This window comes from Galeopterus variegatus, unplaced genomic scaffold (assembly GCF_000696425.1).
Source record: "Galeopterus variegatus unplaced genomic scaffold, G_variegatus-3.0.2 Scaffold1207, whole genome shotgun sequence".
Classification (NCBI taxonomy): domain Eukaryota; kingdom Metazoa; phylum Chordata; class Mammalia; order Dermoptera; family Cynocephalidae; genus Galeopterus; species Galeopterus variegatus.
The window spans coordinates 238382-257646 of NW_007727318.1; the positions used below are offsets into that span (position 1 = coordinate 238382).

At 38.3% G+C, this 19265-nt stretch overlaps 1 protein-coding gene across 1 annotated transcript in view; it reads left to right on the forward strand.

The window, feature by feature from the left end:
• Positions 1–15917, forward strand: part of STX12 (syntaxin 12) — a 42179-nt gene extending 26262 nt beyond the window's left edge. Inside the window, exons 4-7 of the mRNA XM_008575573.1 lie at positions 1566–1703; positions 7602–7645; positions 9334–9579; positions 14264–15917. Of these exons, the coding sequence (XP_008573795.1) occupies positions 1566–1703; positions 7602–7645; positions 9334–9579; positions 14264–14501 (666 nt within the window). The 3' untranslated portion in view covers positions 14502–15917. The remainder of the gene's footprint in view (positions 1–1565; positions 1704–7601; positions 7646–9333; positions 9580–14263) is intronic.
• Positions 15918–19265: the final 3348 nt, after the last annotated feature.

The window sequence follows — 19265 nt, forward strand, 5'->3', positions numbered from 1 at the left end:
CTTTCTGTTTGCTTGTCATATCAACTTCAAGGAGTTGTATTGTTAAGTCTTCTCCCCCCCCAAACCTAGACTATTGCAGTAATCTTTTTGACTTGTTTCTTCCTTCCATTCCACCTTATACACCATCACAGACTAATTTTTCTAAGTTACCGTTTTGTACCCATCATGTTCCCTGCTCAGAAATCTTCATTGCTTTTTGTTCTTGAGAGATTGACCCTAAAACTCATTAGCTTGTCATTTAAAACCTGCTATTGTTAGCCCCTTCCCTGCCTTTCCAATTTTATATTTTAGCTACTCTCATGAATAAACCTTTGGTTCCAACCAAACTATCTCCTTATAGATATTCTTCAAATTTCTGCTACCATGCCTTTGTTCACTCTATTCTCTTGCTTGGATTTGCCTTACCCTTTCTTTCTGCTGATTCACACCTTACTTTTCCTTTAGTATCCACCTCCTCTTTTTTTTTTCTTAAAAAAAGATGACCGGGCCGGCCCGGTGGCACACTGGGTAGTGCGCCGCTTGGGAAGCGCGGCGGCGCTCCCATCCGAGGGTTCGGATCCCATATACAGACCGGTTCCCGCTCAAGGGTTGCGATCCGTTGCCGGACACGGAAAAAAGACAAAAAGACAAAAAAAAAATAAATAAAATAAATAAATAAATAAATAAATAAATAAAAAAAGATGACCGGTAAGGGGATCTTAACCCTTGGCTTGGTGTTGTCAGCACCACGCTCAGCCAGTGAGCAAACCAGCCATCCCTATATAGGATCCAAACCTGTGGCCTTGGTGTTATCAGCACCGCACTCTCCCGAGTGAGCCACGGGCCGGCCCCCAGTATCCACCTCCTCTTGAGGCCTTTCTTGACCACTTGAGTTCTTACTGATCATTCCTGCCTCTGAACTTCTACAGCACTAATTGGATATGGCAATTATTTATGACTTTGTTACTTGTCCACAAATAGGTGGCAAGTTGTTTGAGGTCAGGGGTGAGTTTTTACGTTTGTATTCTTTGCATAGGGCAAGTGCCCTCAGTATGTGTTTTTTGAGACATAGAAGTAGAAGCTTAGTAAGGGTATCCTGTAGATAAACAAAGTAGTTATCAAGTTTTCAAAGATTTTAAACCTCCCTTAAAAAAACTGTAAAAGAAAATGATCCCAGGGTTTTAGGGAAGCTGTGAACTCAATATAGATGAATACAGTCTCAACATTTTAGCAAAAACCAAGCTCTGTTGTCTAGTCTTAGTCCAAAGGTATTTATTCTGCTTTTGGATCCTCCAGGGAACCAAAATTCTGAATTGCAATTCCTTCTAAGATTACTTTCCAAGGCAAATGATACCTAGTTCCCAGGTTTGTCAGAGTGAAAGAAGGAAAACTCTGACTTGGTCTGTAGTATTATCTAGGGATTTGAGCTAGCAAAGAGCAAATTTATTAATTTAAGGAAGAGTCTATTTCATAATAATTTTCCTAGGTGGAAATTTGTAAGTGGTATAATTTTGCTTTTAATGAGAATTAAAACCAAATGCTTCTGGGTTAATATGAAATTTCAAGTTCTTGCTTAACTTCCTTAGCGCCAGCAGAAACTTCAGAAGGAACGCCTCATGAATGACTTCTCTGCAGCCCTAAACAATTTCCAGGCTGTGCAGAGAAGGGTATCTGAAAAGGAAAAGGAGACTATTGCCAGAGCAAGAGCTGGATCTCGTCTTTCTGTAAGTTGATTCCCAAAATAAGACCTTTGCAATTTCAGGATTTTTTTTTCCCAAGTTTTCTTTTTTCTTTTCCTCTTTGACCATTAGCCTTTGTTTACTATCACTTCAAATAATAAACATATACATCAGCTGCTGTGAAAATGTCATATTGGTATAACCTATGTAAAAAAATATGTATGCATATGGCCAAAGACTAGAAAGGAATATGCACAAGAATTATAAAAATGAGAGGTAGGGGCCCAGCCCGTGGCGCACTCGGGAGAGTGCAGCGCTGGGAGTGCAGCAGCGCTCCCGCCGCGGGTTCGCATCCTATATAAGGATGACCGGTTCGCTCACAGCGCTCACTGGCTGAGCGCAGTGCAGCCGGTCTCAAAAAAAATGAGAGGTAGAATTATGTGTAATTTTGTTATACTGGTAATATGTTAAAAACTTTTTTTAAAAAGGAATTATTCTATTTCCTAGAATATAGTGGACTAGGTTATTTGGACTAAACCTCTCTTTTTAGAAGAATTATCAAATACTGGATTTTTAAAAAACCCAACTTCTCAAATGTATCAACGAGCCATGAGAATATTGAGGTCAAAATCTAAGAGATGTAAGCAGAGCATTGAAACTGCTTTTGCACTGAATACATTTACTGAGGGTAAACTCAAACTTTAGTTTTGATGTCCTCTTGGTATGAGAAGGATGAAAGTCAAAGCCCAGGGTCCACGCAAGATGGAGAATATTAAAGAAGATGCTCCTCAAATTAAACTGGACCCTAAAAGACTATATCACTAGGGTATGGGTAAACCAAAAGTAAGTCCTCCTTTCCTCCAGCAGACTGCAAAAAGATTGCATCAGTACTGAACTGAGCAGGTGGTGGTGGAGGTTAGGAGTGAGAGGAAACCCAGACAATAAACTGTACTACACAGTAACCATCAGGTGTATTTACTGCCCAAATTCATACTATCTGAATGGTTCAAAGCCTCAAGCTTCAAGTGGTCCTGGACTGGTAGAGCATTGGGCAGAAGCAACCATAGATCCTTTCTGTGAAAAGACTCCTTTATTATAGCCAAGAAAGAATACTATCAAACAATTTTTCAAGGGCAATGGTTAGCATACAGTTAAAAATAACCGAGTACACGAAGAAACAAATTATGCTGAACAAGAACTAGTAGAAACAGTGAAGTGAGATATACCTATGAAGACTTCATATATTAGAATTAAACTTGAAAATATCTTCAGGAAGAAGGAAACTACAAAAAACTTTGAAAAAGTATCAAAAGAATTTCTAAAATTGAAAAATACAATCTGGAAATCAAAAACTTAATGTATACAGAGTTTAACTAGAAAATTGATTAGAAGATATTATCCAGCATATAGTACAGGGAGTTAAGAGGTTAAATATGGAAGAATAATTATGAGAAATGGAGAATGAAGTGAAAATGTCTAATATAGTTTTAATTGGAGTTATAGAATGAAAGCAAACATAAAGCAGAAGAGATTATGGCTGATAACATTCCAAAACTGATGGAAGACACTAACCTACAGTTTCAAGAAGCCTAAAAAATCCCAAGCAGTATAAATAAAAAACTCTTACGTGGATACATCAAAGAGAAACTTCAGAACACCAAAGACAAAGAGAAAAATCACAAAATTAGCCAGAGAAACAACAGAATACCTTCAAAGATGCAATGTTAGATTAACAGTTGACTTCCCAACAGCAACAGTGGAAGCCAGTAAAATGCTGTCTTGAATGTTAATGAGGGAAAATAACTGCCTGTATCGGATTCTAAATCCATTAAAAATATATGCCCAGAATGACAGTTAATGAAAGACATTTCAACCAAAAGAGAGTTTCCTATCAGCACACCTTGCTAAAAGAAATTCTAAAGAATATACCTCAGGTAGAAGGAAAGTGATCCCATATGGAAAGTCAGAAAAGCAGAAAGGAATGAAGAGCAAAGAAATTGTTAAATATTGTGAAAAGAGAAGCCACAAACAGGGAGAAGATATGGCTATATGTATAACTGACAAAGGTTTATTATTTAGAATACATAAAGAATTATCACGAATCAATATGAAAAAGATATAACCCAATAAAATAACAGTTCTCAAACTTTTTGATCTCAGGACCCCATTATACTCTTAAAATTTATTAAAGACCCCAAGGAGGTTTTGTTTATATGAATTATGTCTATTGATGTTTACTGTATTAGAAATTAAAACTGAGAAAAATATTAAATGTTTATTTGTTAAATCATTTACAGATAACAGCAAAACCATTACATCCTTGTTGTAAGTATAGTGGTGAGAGAAAAAAAAATTTTTAAACCCATTACATATTAACGTAAATATAAATAAGACTTTTAATTAAAAATAACTGTTTTTCTAAAACAAACAAAATTAGTGGGAAGAGTGGCATTGTTTTCACTTTTGAAAGTCTTTTTAACGTCTGGCTTAACAGACATTAGATTAGATTTTCATATCTGCTTCTGTTTTTTAACCTTCACACCAAAGATGTAAGTGATTTACACACCATCATCACAATATTAGAGTATTCTAAATTTGACTGTGTACGTACTTTTACCTGTGAGTTTTATACTTTCATGTGTTCTCAAGTTACTAATTAGCATCCTTTTCTTTCAGCTTGAAGAACTCCCTGTAGCATTTCTTGTACGGCAGGTCTAGTGGTGATGAACTCCCTTAGCTTCTGTTCGTCTGGGAACATATCTACTTCTGTATTCACTCTGTAGTGATATGTTGTTCTGGTTGAAGTATCTGAAGAAAATCCAGTCCCACAGAAATATGTAATTGGAAGAGAAAGGAGAATTTTAATAACTTTTTCAGATTATTGTTGATACTCTTCTTTGATATGGGTTGAGCATCCCTAATCTGAAAATCTGAAATCAGAAATGCTCCAAAATTCAAAATTTTCTGAACTCCGACATGATGCTCAAAGGAAATACTCATTGGAGTATTTCAGATTTGGGATTTTTGGATTAGGGATGCTCAACCAGCATGTATTCTGCAATTATTCCAAATTCCAAAATAATCCCCAAATCCAAAACACTTCTGGTCCCGAGCATTTTGGATAAGGGATATTCAACCTGTGCTACATCAAAACTTGAGAAAAGTTAGTTGCATTGTGGAATCTAAAACCATATTAATAATTTTTTCATACTCTGTTACATTAACATTTATATTTTATACTTTAAATGGATCTCTTATCCATGCATGATTTTTGTAACATCATGTATTTATCATTTGGAAAATATCAGTTCCCTGAGTTATACAGGTCTTCAAAATGTTAATACATTTCAGTATACAATATCAAAAAAAATTACATATTATCTTCAGTTTCATCAGAAAAATCTTTAAATTATGGGAAATTCTCACAGTGGTAGATACAAGTTTTTCAAAATTCAATTTTTTTTAATTGAAAGTTACATTTTTTATCATTGGCAAACAAACACTATCTGTTGTTTTCCTTGAAGTGACAAGCTCACATTGTTTATTTTTAAGAAGTTGTCTGCCAAATACCCATGTGAAAAGTTTATATGTATAAAAAAGCTTATAAACATTTGTAAGCTTTTATAAACTTTTATTTTTATTTTATTTATTTATTTTTTTAAAGATGACCAGTAAGGGGATCTTAACCCTTGACTTGGTGTTGTCAGCACCACGCTCGCCCAAGTGAGCTAACCGGCCATCCATATATAGGGATCTGAACCCATGGCCTTGGTGTTATCAGCACCACACTCTCTCAAGTGAGCCATGGGCTGGCCCCTAGCTTTTATAAACTTTTAAATAAATTCTTATAAAACTGTATTGAATAGTAAAAATGTTATTCCCTAAAAAAAGTGGCTAGTTCAGCCTGCAACTCAATTACACACGTTTTCCCTGGAGACAAACATATTTCTGTATGCAACACAAGTGCTTTATGTATATTTCCCATTTCATCATACAGAATATTAAAAAGCTCTTTGTTGAGAGGTCAAGATTAATTAATTAATAATTTGTATGGCTTCATCCAGGGCAAAATGGTTTTTATTTTTTTAACTGTGAGTATATGGTGATGGAGAATACAAAATTATTAGTATAGTTTGGTGCCACTGCCTTGAGCCATTTTATCCACCATTGCTTTTGCTGAGTGCAAATACAGTGAAAAAGGCAAATAAACACATTATTGTTGTTATTATTATTATTATCTGTTTGCTGTTGGTCTGTTCAGGGATCCGAATCCTTGATCTTGGTATTATAACACCATGCTCTAACCAACTGAGCTTACTAGCCAGCCTAGTATTATTTTGAATAATGGTCAAACAAATGAGAAGGTACTCATTTTCTTTAGCAGTTGTGGAATTGCAGATGAAAACAACAATGAGATACTATTTCATGTCCACAAGGAGAGCACAAATTTTTAATTCTGCGAAAATCAGGGGTGGTGGTTGTGGATATGATGCAACAGGAACTTTCCTGTCTGGCTCGTGGTAGTATAAACTGGAATAACTGCTTTGAATAACATTATGGCTATATTTTCAGAACACTTGTATACCTTATGACCCAGCAATTCTATCCTAGAGAAATCTGTATATGTATATACCAGGACATATGTACTCATATAAGAATTTTCATAATATCATTATTTATAGTAGTCAAAAAATGGCAACATCCAGATGTCCATCAACAGTAGAATGGGGGCCGGCCCGGTGGTGCACTCGGTAGAGTGCGGTGCTTGGGAGCGCGGAGGCGCTCCCGCCGAGGGTTCGGATCCCATATAGAGACCGGTCTGCTCACTGGTTGAGCGCAGTGCGGGCGCGACACCGAGGGTTGCGATCCTGTTGCCGGTCGCGGTACGGGTGTGACACCATGGGTTGCGATCCCGTTACCGGTCACGAAAAAAGACAAAAAGGGAAAAAAAAACCAAAAAACAGTAGAATGGATAAATACATTGTGATATATTCACATACTATAATAGCACACAGCAAAGAAAATGAACAAACCACAGTTACATTCAGCACCAGGGATAGATCTGGCGTAATCTGGAATGATCCAAAGCACAAACGAACACAAACAGTATAATTCCATTTATGTAAAGTTCAAAACAGGCAAAGCAATATTGAATAAGGATTTATATCATCATTTTAAAAATGCAAGACATTGATTTCCACAAAGTCAGGATAATGGATACTTTATACTGTAAGAAGGGGGCAGTTGTTATTGGAGAAGGGCTCACAGTGGGCTTTTAGGACACTGGCAATGTTCTGTTTCTTGATATGGGGTAAAAGTAAAGGGAAAAAGTAAAAACAAAAAACAACAAAAAACCAATGTTCCTCTGGGTGGGTAGAATTTTGAAATTTTTGTCATTTTGTTTGTCCTGTATTTCTGTTATAAAAAGAGCGAGCTTTTAAAAAATGAACAAATTGGTCTTGAACATTTTTTTCTTTGTTCTTAAATTACAAAAGTAATATATGCATTAGACTGATTTTTGAAGTGCATTTTGAAGCCACTTTAGTACCTAATATGCTATAAATGTCTATTTAAAAAAATCTTTATATGTTCTAGAAACTTATTTTCTTGCAAGTTTTCAACTCGTCCCCTTAATTTACCTCTCTCAAAATTTTAAAATAGGTTGTTATTATTATTATTTATCCTTCTCTTCCACCCATGCTCTTCTCTCATCCTGTTCAGTATGGTTTCTGTTGTGGGCCCAAACTGGAATTCAGATTTGCTTTCAACCACTTCACAGCCATTTTCTTAGTTGAGATAGATTGCCACAGTCCTGTGTCATCTTACAGATCCTGTCAGAGCCAAGGGATGTTGCTTCTTTATCCCATAGCTAAGGAACCCTTGTTTTGTGTGCCTGTGACATGTTTCTAGATAACCGTAGCGCTAATGCCATCTGCTTTCTAGGCAGAAGAGAGGCAAAGAGAAGAGCAGCTCGTCTCATTTGACAGGTAAAAGAATTATTCATACAACCTGCTGGGTAGTTGAGATGGGAGTCTATGTCTTTATATTTATTTATTTTTTAAAAAATCATGTTATTTGAGTTCTAACTATTTTTAATTTTAAAAAATCAATGAGAGGGGCTGGCCCGTGGCTCAGTCAGGCGAGTGTGGTGCTGATAACACCAAGGCCATGGGTTTGGATCCCATATAGGGATGGCCGGTTGGCTCACTGGGTGAGCGTGGTGACTTAACACCAAGTCAAGGGTTAAGATCCCCTCACCGGTCATCTTTTAAAATAAATAAATAAATAAATAAAAAGTCAACGAGAAAAAAAGGGAGGAAAAAATAAAGGGGGACCTGGGATGAGTAACCAATAATCTATAAAATAAAATTTAAAAAGTCAAAACCATGGGTGTTTTCCAAGGTCTTTGAATTATGGAAGAAATAATTTCAAGATGAATTAAAAAATTCCAAGAAACCCCTGATGTCTCTGTGTTGAGGAGGGGGCTTGACTCACTAGGAATAAGTATGAACCCACACATCTACAGATGAGGAGGTCTAAATCATCTTACCTCTAATTCAGATTTAAATTCTTCAAAGTTCTTTGGTCTCTGTCCATTCACCTCTAACATGGGGCAACTCATTCTTACAGGAGTATCAAGAGGAAATGCAATTTGTATCTGAAAGATGTCTCCTTTCTTAATTCCTCCAAGCTATCCCATAGGAATGTATTCATCCTATTAGTTTAGAACTTAATGTGTTTTGTCATAGATATGTATCCATCTCGCTCCATTACGCTATGAGCACCTGAAAGGCCCGGGGAACTCTGTCTTATTCAGTTTTGTATTTCCCGCACAAGGAGGACATTCTTTAAATATTGTGGAGATGAATATGATTTAGTCATACTGCTGGAAAAATGTATAATTCTGGATTTTCTTTTTTTTTTTTAAAAGATGACCGGTAAGGGGATCTTAACCCTTGACTTGGTGTTGTCAGCACCACGCTCACCCATTGAGCAAACCGGCCATCCCTATATGGGATCCGAACCCGTGGCCTTGGTGTTATCAGCACTGCACTCTCCCGAGTGAGCCACGGGCCGGCCTGAATTCTGGATTTTCAAAGAGATTCATGTCTAGTATAAGTAATATGCCTTTCTTCTAAATACTTGAGAAGAGTTATAGCATTTCTGTTAAGAGGTGTTTAATGCAAAGCACAACCTCAAGGCCATTCCTGAAAACAAGGACATGTGTTTCTGTTAAAGTAATTGGCGAAGCACTGATAGGTCACTTACCCTGCTCTCCTCTACCCATTTAGTACCCAAGGTTCCAACACAGCCCTGGAAAGGGATGTTCAGTGTAATTCACTGAGTTTAAATCTCTGGCTACTTGCCTTGTGTAGCAAGTCCCAGCAAGAATGCAGAGTGTACCCCTAAATGGAAACAACAAGGAGTCCCATCCCTCATAATTCTGCTTCCCCTCAGTTTTGCCCATGAAAGCTGAGACTTTGCTTTCTTAGTATTATCAACTGTTTGCCTCTGGATATGAAGAATGTGGTTCTCAGGGACTTTGTATTGATACTGAGGAGTTGGAGCCCTGGTTATGTTTTTGGATAGGTTCTGCTGGCAGTAGAGATGTTGTAGGTATGTCTTGTCATACCTTAGAGAGAAGGAATCAACAAGTGTTTTTATCTCCCTGCAGCCATGAGGAGTGGAACCAGATGCAGAGCCAGGAGGATGAGGTGGCCATCACTGAGCAGGATCTCGAACTTATTAAAGAGAGGGAAACAGCAATTCAACAGCTGGAGGTGAGAGCAGGTCATGTTTTTTGTTTGATTCAGTGTGTCAGCAGGTATCTGGTCTCTCTGGTCCACCTGAATTTTCTGTCAGTGATTATGAAAAAGCACAAAATGAGTCACTGTGTGATTTGCATATTATCTGTCTCAATGTAATCATGGTAAATTTGAACTACTGTTATGATGATATTGGCCTTTGTGCCCAGGAGTACCCAAATCCTTTACTCAATCACCACATCTTGTATGGTCTCCTTGAGAAATATGCATGGAGAACAGAATAAGGCAAACAAATATTTTATTGCTTATTAGGACTTTGTTTCCAAATCTCAAAGCTAACCTCTAGGTTAAGCAGGGCTCTATGGAGAGCCCCTTAGGTGAGTTGAATAGCCCAGTGCAAAGGCAGGCCAAAAGTCTTGCTGTATTTTTGTGTATCCATAAGTCCAATCCCAAATTGTAGATCTTATCACTTCAGTAGGTCAGAACATTTTTGAGGTGGGGGTTGAGGGAGAGGTCTATACCCCATTTCTACCTAATTGAGCTTCCAACTTTAACTCTGCACAGTGACTGTAAAATATCCTTAAACCTGAGTAGTTTTCTCCTCTGTGGAGGTAGAAGGCTGCCAGCCCTGGCACAGGAAGGGGAGTAACTTTGAGTTCCTCCTTGACCTTCATCTATAGCAATGGTTCTAAACACTGACTGAGCATTAGAATCACATGGAGAAGATGTTTCTAAAATGCCCTAACTCTCCTCCCCCCCCACCAATTATTAGATTGAACTGTGAAATTCCTCTTTTTGGAGATTAAAAATAGGCAAATATTCACACTATATGGGTTCAACCTAGTAAATCATAATTTCTGGGGATGAGGCCCTGGGCATGGATATTTTCTTTAAAGCTTTCTAGGTGATTATAATGTGCAGTCATGATTGGGACCCACTGCCCTAGAGCCCGTTAGTGTCTGTTTTCAGATGAGATAGTTTATCAGAAGTTATGATTATTTTATTGCCTTCAAAGATGTTATAGCTTTTCTTTACTCTTTTTCACCTACTGCTGATAATCATTGTCTTGGTTCTCTAACATTAGAAATACTGTTATAGCAGGGAGTAGAGTGAGACATAGAGCTAAGGGAAGGAATGTAATATAATGGATGTCAGGAATTTAATGGATCATTTCACATTCAGCAGAATGAAGTCCAAATTCCTTCTCAATTTTCATATCCAGTCATTTCCCACCTCTAACATACAAACCCTATGTTACAGCCAAGCTGGGCTATTTGCTCTTTAACTCAGTTGCCTTTCTGTTTATATGGCCTCTCCTTGGACACAACTCAAGTCCTACCTCTTCTGTAAAGTCTTCCTCTTCTGCATACCTTTCTATACCATTCACTAGTTATTTCCTGTATAACACCCTTTCTTCTCATTTATTTTACTGTACACTTATTCTCCCCCACCTCAGTTAGCTGTATCCACAGCAACTAGTAGACTGCCTCAACTACAATAGAGTCTTATCCAGTGACTGAAATGCTGGCAAGAACTATTCTTGCCAAGTTATGATTCCAATCACCCTCCAAACCTGGAAGAGAGTTGTTCTGATGGACATCGACATGTCCTACCTTAAATGCACCCCTTAAATTTCCATAGGGCCAGGGCCGGCCCGTGGCTCACTCGGGAGAGTGCAGTGCTGATAACACCAAGGCCATGGGTTCGGATCCTATATAGGGATGGCTGGTTAGCTCACTTGGGAGACCGTGGTGCTGACAACACCAAGTCAAGGGTTAAGATCCCCTTACCAGTCACCTTTTATATAAAAAATAAAATAAAAATAAAAAAATTTCCATAGGGCCATGCCCCATTATTAGCATCCCTTTAATAGGCCAGGTTTCCACTGCCCTTCTGCCTGACCATATGGCCAGGCCATTGGTCACGGTTCACAAATGGGTAAGAACCCAAACCAGTAAGATCATGGATTTTAACCACTGTTCAATCTTTCCATCACTGCTAAGAAAACAGCATACAGTTCAGCCCACTGAGATGATCTGTTTTACCTCCCTCAATCAGAGTAGCAGCCTTCCAAACAGGATGTAGTTTATTCACCTTGGAACTGCCATCCATCAACCAAGCAGCTATCGGTCAGTTAAAAGCAGTTAGAGGCTCCCTGTTTTGAGTATCTCCTTCTCCCATTCACCAGGTAGCATGATCCTATAAGACCATTTAAATTCTCTAGTCCAAAGTCCCAGTAGTTGTTGTTGCAAGGCACTCACAGGCTTTTGTCATGAGACCCAGGCTAGGCTCCACATAGGGCTATCACACTGAGAATTTGTCCCTACCAGCACTTTAGTTTCTACTCTATACTGTTTGGACTTGAACCATCTTCCTGGTTCCCATTTAGCATGTCTCATTAATATTGCTTGAAGGGCAGATTTACATGCCTTCTGTTTTACAATATTAAGTAGGTAGTGATAGATCATTTTCTGTATATGGAGAAAATATGCTATACAGAGCCTTAAAAACACATATATTATGTTAAAGGCTAAAACTTTAGGTAAGCAGAGGAAATGAATCTTCTAACATGTTGCTTAATGTTTCTGCAGTATCCCCCAAGTTGATGTCCTGTCTATTGAGCCTATACCTGCTCTCAGGTAAGCTCAGTACATGCTCAGGTGGAAAGCCCATAGCAGACAGTGTCAGGTTTTGGCTGAGAGTCAAGTCCAGGCAGTTAGGATCTGTGGCTTCAGAATTCCCCAAGACACTGGGAGCTTTCTTCTGCCTCAGCAGAGCCAAGACTTGGCAGTGTCAGATGGGGCTGGCTGGTCAGCTCAGTTGGTTAGAGCATGGTGCTATAACACCAAGGTCAAGGGTTCAGATACCTGTACTGGCCAGCTGCCAAAAGAAAAAAAAGGCCTCTATTTAATGTTTGTTTTCCTTTTCCCTGATCCTCCAATAGGTAAAAATCATAGTAAAAATCAGTTACAGAGACCTAATCTTATTTCTCTCTTCTTTTCAAGCCCTCAGAACCACACCCCTGACCACCATTTTTAATCCATTCACTACTGCACGGACCTACAATCCAATCACCTCTTCAAGGCTCCACCTTTCAGTTACCATAATAGGATCTCCCACTCTCTTAACAGTCACAGTGGGGGCTAAGTTTCTAATACATAAAACATGGGGGAAATAATTCAAGCTTCAGTGAGTATGGGGGGACATAATTCAATCCATTATAGTGCCCTAAACAGCTGAAATGCGCTTCAATTAGGATAGTAAGCAGTACAGTTAAAGTAGGGCTTCCTAGATAACTTTATGTTGACAGTTGCCACCAAGGATAGACATGGAATCAATTTTGACTATATACGAATAAATAGGGGTTAATTATTATGAAACTGTTCCTGTAAAGTGAAATTCTTCTACATATTAGTTGAAACTTGGGTTTTATGACTTATCTGGATTTTAACTCAGTGCACAAATGAGTTCCTTCTCATTTTCCCTCAATTTGTTGTTGCATGGCTCTTTAATAAATAGCATTTCAGCCATTTTCCATGTTCCTAGGATAGCTGTATTTTACCTGGCAATGCTGTTAAAGAATTTGTATTTAATAATAGTATTTCCTTTAGAAACTATATGATGACTTCAGTATCCAACAGTAGAGGAATAATTAAGTAAATTATATACATTCACTCAATGTTGTATTATATGATGTATTAGTCTATTTCTGTTGCTTATGACAGAATACCTGAAACTGGGTAATTTATAAGGAAATTATTTCTTACCGTTTTGGAGGCTGGGAAGTCCAAGGTCCAGGGAACACATCTGGTGAGGGCCTTCTTCTGGGTGGTGACTCTCTACAGTAACTCGGGGTATCACATGGAGAGAATCGCAAGAGCAAGCGAGCTAACACCTTCTCACTGGCTCTCCTTATAAAGCCCTCAGGATCACGCCCATTACTCCATTACTCCATGAATGGATTAAGCCATTCACAAGGGCACAGTCCTCATGATCCAATCACTTCTCAAAGGCCCCACCTTACAGATATCATAACTGGATTTCTCACCCTCTTAACATTGTTACAATGGGGGTCAAGTTTCCAATACATGAACTTTTAGGGGACACATTTAACCCATAGCATATGGGGATTAAGAAATGTTTATGAAGAGCTTATAACAGAAAAATGTTAATGCTCAACATTAAGTCAGAAAAACATCACACTTCATACAGTATGATCCCATTTATGTCTAATAACTATGCGTAGATAAAAGATCAGAAGAAAATACAATCAAAATGTTAACAGTTTTATCTGTGGATGATTATTCTCTTTCTGCTTACCTATATATATTTTACAATGAACATAAAATTATATAATAGGTATAAAACTGTTATTAAAATACACACACTATGCGTAGATAAAAGATCAGAAGAAAATACAATCAAAATGTTAACAGTTTTATCTGTGGGTGATTATTCTCTTTCTGCTTACCTATATATATATTACAATGAACATAAAATTATATAATAGGTATAAAACTGTTATTAAAATACACACGCACAGGGCCGGCCCGTGGCTCACTCGGTAGAGTGCGGTGCTGATAACACCAAGGCCCCGGGTTCGGATCCCATATAGGGATGGCCGGTTTGCTCACTGGCTGAGCGTGGTGCTGACAACACCAGGCCAAGGGTTGAGATCCCCTTACTGGTCATCTTAAAAAAAAAAAAAAAAAAATACACATGCACAAATAACTTATTGCAAATAATGCCTAGTAGCATAGGTATAGCTCCTTTACAAAACTGTATTTGGGGACCTGGAATTAAAACTTGCACTATTGCCTATTGCTGATGACTGTTTAGATTTTTAGGAAGGTCTCCACATATTTTTGCATGGATAGTTATTTTGAATTACAAGGAGGCAGATTTACAAAGCACTCTTGGAGTCTTAGATATAAAAAATTTTACTTGTTTCATGAGTGTCTTCTTTACATATTTCTTTTCTCAGAAAAAATCTCGCAAGAAGATGTGTATCCTGGTGCTTGTCCTGTCAGTGATTATTGTAATTTTGGGAATTATTCTCTGGCTAGTTAATAAATGAAATGATTGCCTCAGAGCCTTCTCCTGCTAAGCTGTTTTCAAGGGCAAGTTCTTGGAGTCTTGCCAGAACAAACTGATCACAAGAAGAGAATGTAACACCAGAACGTCCTGTAATAATTTAGTTAGAAACTAACTACTAACTAGTCCTTGGAAGTAGTGACCTATGAAGACAGTATTTATCAATTTATGTATACATTTTTGATTTCTCAAATTAGGGATTATGTGGATTTTGCTTTCTCTTGTGTTCTGATTGCCGTTCATCCCAAGTGTTTACTGAAAATTCCATTCTAAATATTCTTTTTGACAGATTCCAATTGTGTAATATTGTCTTTTTATGTGTACACAAAATTTACCTTTTTACTAGCAACTAAGATAGAATGACTTTCTGGCACCCAGCGTATTGGAGTCTATCAGAAACTATATAATAGGCCAGCAATTTTTATTGTTTAACATTTTGATTTGAATTTCTGAGATGCCTATTCTCTTAACTGTTTTGAAAGATTTTGGCATTATATTTAACTGGAAAGTAAAAAATTTGCACATGAGATCCATATTAAATGAGAAGTATCTATTTGAGCCGGCCAGTTGCTGGGGTACATGTTACTAATCTGCGTTTAAAGTTTACTTTATTATGCTAGTGTCATCCACAGCAGTTCATCCTCATACACACTAAGCCGTCTTGTTCACTTTTGAAATAGGTTAATTTAATTAACATGACAATACTCTATGGGGTCTCTCTCCCACCTGTCTGTATAGAAAGGGAGAATAAGAACAGCATGCTTTTGGAAAGCAAATAGGAATTGTTCGGAATGAGTTAATCTCTTTGTTGTTGTTCACTTGTGGTTCTACATTCCTGGTGAATGATGAATGTTGCTGTCAAAAGGCTGCCCCCTACCGTATAAGGGTTGCTGGGCATTTGATGGCAAGAAAAATTTAAAAGCTAGACTGAAGTTGGTTTAAAACTTAGTCCTGTGAACCTGGTGATAAAGCAAAGAAAAAGTTCATTTTTGTAAATAATACTTGTTTGGAATAGTGATGTTAGACTTACCCTAATTTATGAATAATAGGATTAATCTCTCCATGCATAGTTTTAGACAAAAAAATGTTTAATAAAAGATTGCTGTCTTATAAATGTTGTCCACTTCTCTTTTTCACAGACCTAGAATAGTTAAAGGAAAAATAATTTGTTTAGACTGTTACATAAATATGAACCAGGCCAACAATTTCAGTTCATCCTTTAGTGAATTAGAGGATTTGGCTACCCTGGGTATATTTATACTTCTTCTATTCCCCTTAATGTTACTTAATCTTCTTTTAATAAACTAATGTGAACAGTAGGGAAACAAGGGCCGAAGTGCATAACTTTCTTTGAACCCTTATACCATTCTACCTATTTAATACAAATAAACATTTAAAATTTTTTTGTAGTAAGTTTTTATGTGTTATCCTTATGAGGCAGGTATTTGGTAATGTGCTGTTATAAGAAAAATTGAGACTTGCGAAAAGACTGGAAACCAGGTGAGGGTTGGCTTGGGGCTAGAATAGGTGTTGCCTTTCCTTGAAAACAGGATAGAGCTTCTGGGGTGGCACAGTGGCCTGAGCAGCAGCTTTAGAGATAATTCCTTGGTTCTGTAGTCATTGCCCTTTCAGCGCCAAGTTACAGTTGGACTTGGATACATCAATTGTAACATTACTGGAAAGAAAAAAGTCTGATTGTGAAAAAGTATTTGAATTTGGGTAAAATAAAGTGACCATAGTTCCATTTTATAATACTATGTGATCCAGTTGTGGTTGTAATGGTGGCCATGGAAGCAAATATGAATTTGGCCTAGAATTTGTGATAATTGCCAAAGAGGTTCTGCTAGATGGTCTTAATATACCTATTCACAGAATCCTCCTTATTTGTTCCTTGATTATCTTTGGGGCACCATGATACAGGACAGTGGTTCTTAACTATGTCCCCACATTAGAAACTTAGGGAAAAAATGCTGATACTTTGGTCCCCATACCCCAAGATTCTAATTTAATTAGTATGGAGTATATCTTGGGCATAGAGATTTTTTTAAAACTCCGGGTGATTCTTATGTGCAACCACAGTTGAGAACAATTGGTTTGGAGGTCAAAAACCAGACTGGGGATGGAGAATCTTAGCTCTGCCATTAACTTGCTGAGGGTATTTGGATAAGTCACTTAACCTGTAGGCCTCACATTTTCTCAGTAGCACTTTTCCAGTTATAAAATTCTCCTACTATAAGGACCACATTTGTTTAGCTTGAACATACAAATTATATGTTTGCCTTTGTATTCCTTTCCTTTTCTCATTTCCTTTTCTACTTCCTTTATGAATGATCTAGCATTTTCTGTTCAAATGAATTAAAACTGTAGTACTATATAGGGTAAAGTAGAAATACCATTCTGGCCACTTCATCTGGGAATGTGCCTGAACATGAACTTGCTAAATGCTAGAGTGATGCTCCTAGGGCAGGTCTGTGTTTGTGTGTGTATATTTTCTTTTTTGCTAAGGGATGGGGATGGAAGTGTTTGCCTACCGCAATGCATATACTAGCTCTCAAGCGAAATTTATACTTGCCTTGTACCGTTGGGCAAAAATATCGAAATTACTGTCCAATCTGGGCAAAGTAAAACACTCCGAGCCTCCTACATTTAGTTTTTCTTTGTATTCAGAGAAAGTCCTCAGTCATATGAACACAGTTTTTGCTTTTGGTCACTAAGTACAGACTAGAACCCAAGTCAGATCTCAGTCCATCCTGTTCCCTAGGGCTAGGAATCATTTGCCTCTTCCCTGCTTTTCCAAGCATGTTTAGTGTATCCCTAGGATTCAAAGGATTTTTCAGTATTGCTTTCCAGTGCCACAAAATGCAACTACTTTAGAATCTCCATTTAACCAGGAAATAGGTTGAGAGATTTTCATTCCCAATCTCGATCCCACTTTTAGACCAACTTAGTAGTTCATTTTAATACTTTATGAAAATGAAATCATTGCTAATGTAGCACATTTAAAAAAAAATAAACTTGCAATAATACAATTTTTAATGTTGGACTTTGATTAAGAACCAAATTTTTACCAGTCCATGGGAGAAATGACAAAAACGATGTAGTGGGCTTTTAAAAAAAATTCCATCTGAGTCTGAGATAATGTCCTTCCAACTTTTTTAAAAGGATATTTTGAGATTATAAAAAATGAAAGGGGGGCCGGCCCGGTGGCGCACTGGATAAGTGCGCCGCTTGGGAAGCGCAGCGCCGCTTGGGAAGCGCAGCGGCGCTTCCGCCCGAGCCTTCGGATCCCACATACAGACCGGTGCCCGCTCGCTGGCTGAGCGAGGCGAGGCGCGGGAGCAACCCCGAGGGTTGCGATCCCATTGCCGGTCCCCGGTCCGGTACGGGGGCAACACTGAGGGTTGCGATCTGTTGCCGGACACGGAAAAAGACAAAAAAAAAAAAAAAAAGAAATGGTGGTGATATTAGATGGACGATTTCATTTTTAAATCTCCTTAGATGGAAAAATAAAAGTTGACACCGTATATTCCTTTTTTTGTGTGTGTGTGTCCTTTTTGAGACCAGCCGCACCACACTCAGCCAGTGAGCGCTGTGAGCGCACCGGTCGTCCCTATATAGGATCCGAACCCGCGGCGGGAGCGCTGCTGTGCTCCCGCACTCTCCCGAGTGCGCCACGGGCTCGGCCCCAACTTTTTTTTTTTTTTTTTTCTTCTGGTCCATGACATCTTAAGTCTGTGAACCACTGATCTAGACTAGCTTCATCATTTTACAACTAACGAAGCTGAGGCCAGGAATGGCGTGCCATTACTTAAAGGTTTGAGGAGGTGCTCTACATGTGAATGGTCACTTGTGGGATAACGTTTGAGCCCACACTACCGGTAAATTACTATGCTAAATGTTTTACATTTATTATCTCATGCCCACAAAACCACCTATGAGATACATTTTTCTTGTCTTCGCTTTTATGGATCAGGAAGCTGAGGCACAATAAGTTAAGTAGCGTGCTCATGGTCATACAATTTATAAGTGATGGAGCCAGGATTTAATCTCAAGCAGTCAGACTTCAAAACCACACCTTTAGACACTATGCACTGTCTCATTCATCACTAATACAAACTTTCCTGCTCACCACCTTTCCCATGAAGGTTTCCCCAAAATCTGGAGAAGTGTCAATTTCTACCCAATTTTTCATGAACATCCTTTCTTTCATCAGCACCTTGTAAACTTCTTTTCATTTCCTACCGTGCTAAATGAAGCCTCCTGCTTGTACTATTTATATACACACACAATTTTTCCAGTGTCTTCATTTGATCAATCATAAATCATATCAAAGGGCCGGCCTGTAGCTCACTTGGAAGAGTGTGGTGCTAATGACACCAAGGCCATGGGTTCAGATCTCTATATGGGGATGGCCGGTTAGCTCACTTGGGAGAGCGTGGTGCTGACAGCACCAAGTCAAGGGTTAAGATCCACTTACCGGTCATCTTAAAAAAAAAAAAAAAAAGATTCGGGACGCCTGCCTTCTGATTGGATCTGCTCCTGGATCCAGCTTGTCCAGTTTTCATAAATATACCAGATGATCCCTAGTGCAGGTTCCCAGATCATCTACAGAAGCCCTCAAGGCCCAGACTTGGATTAGAAAGGGAAGTAAGTTGCAGTCTTCTGGAGAAGGGACAGAAGAGGAGAAACAGAACGAGTGCCCACTCCAGTCTCCGAGATTTGCCCTCTAGCTTCTCCCTAGATTGAG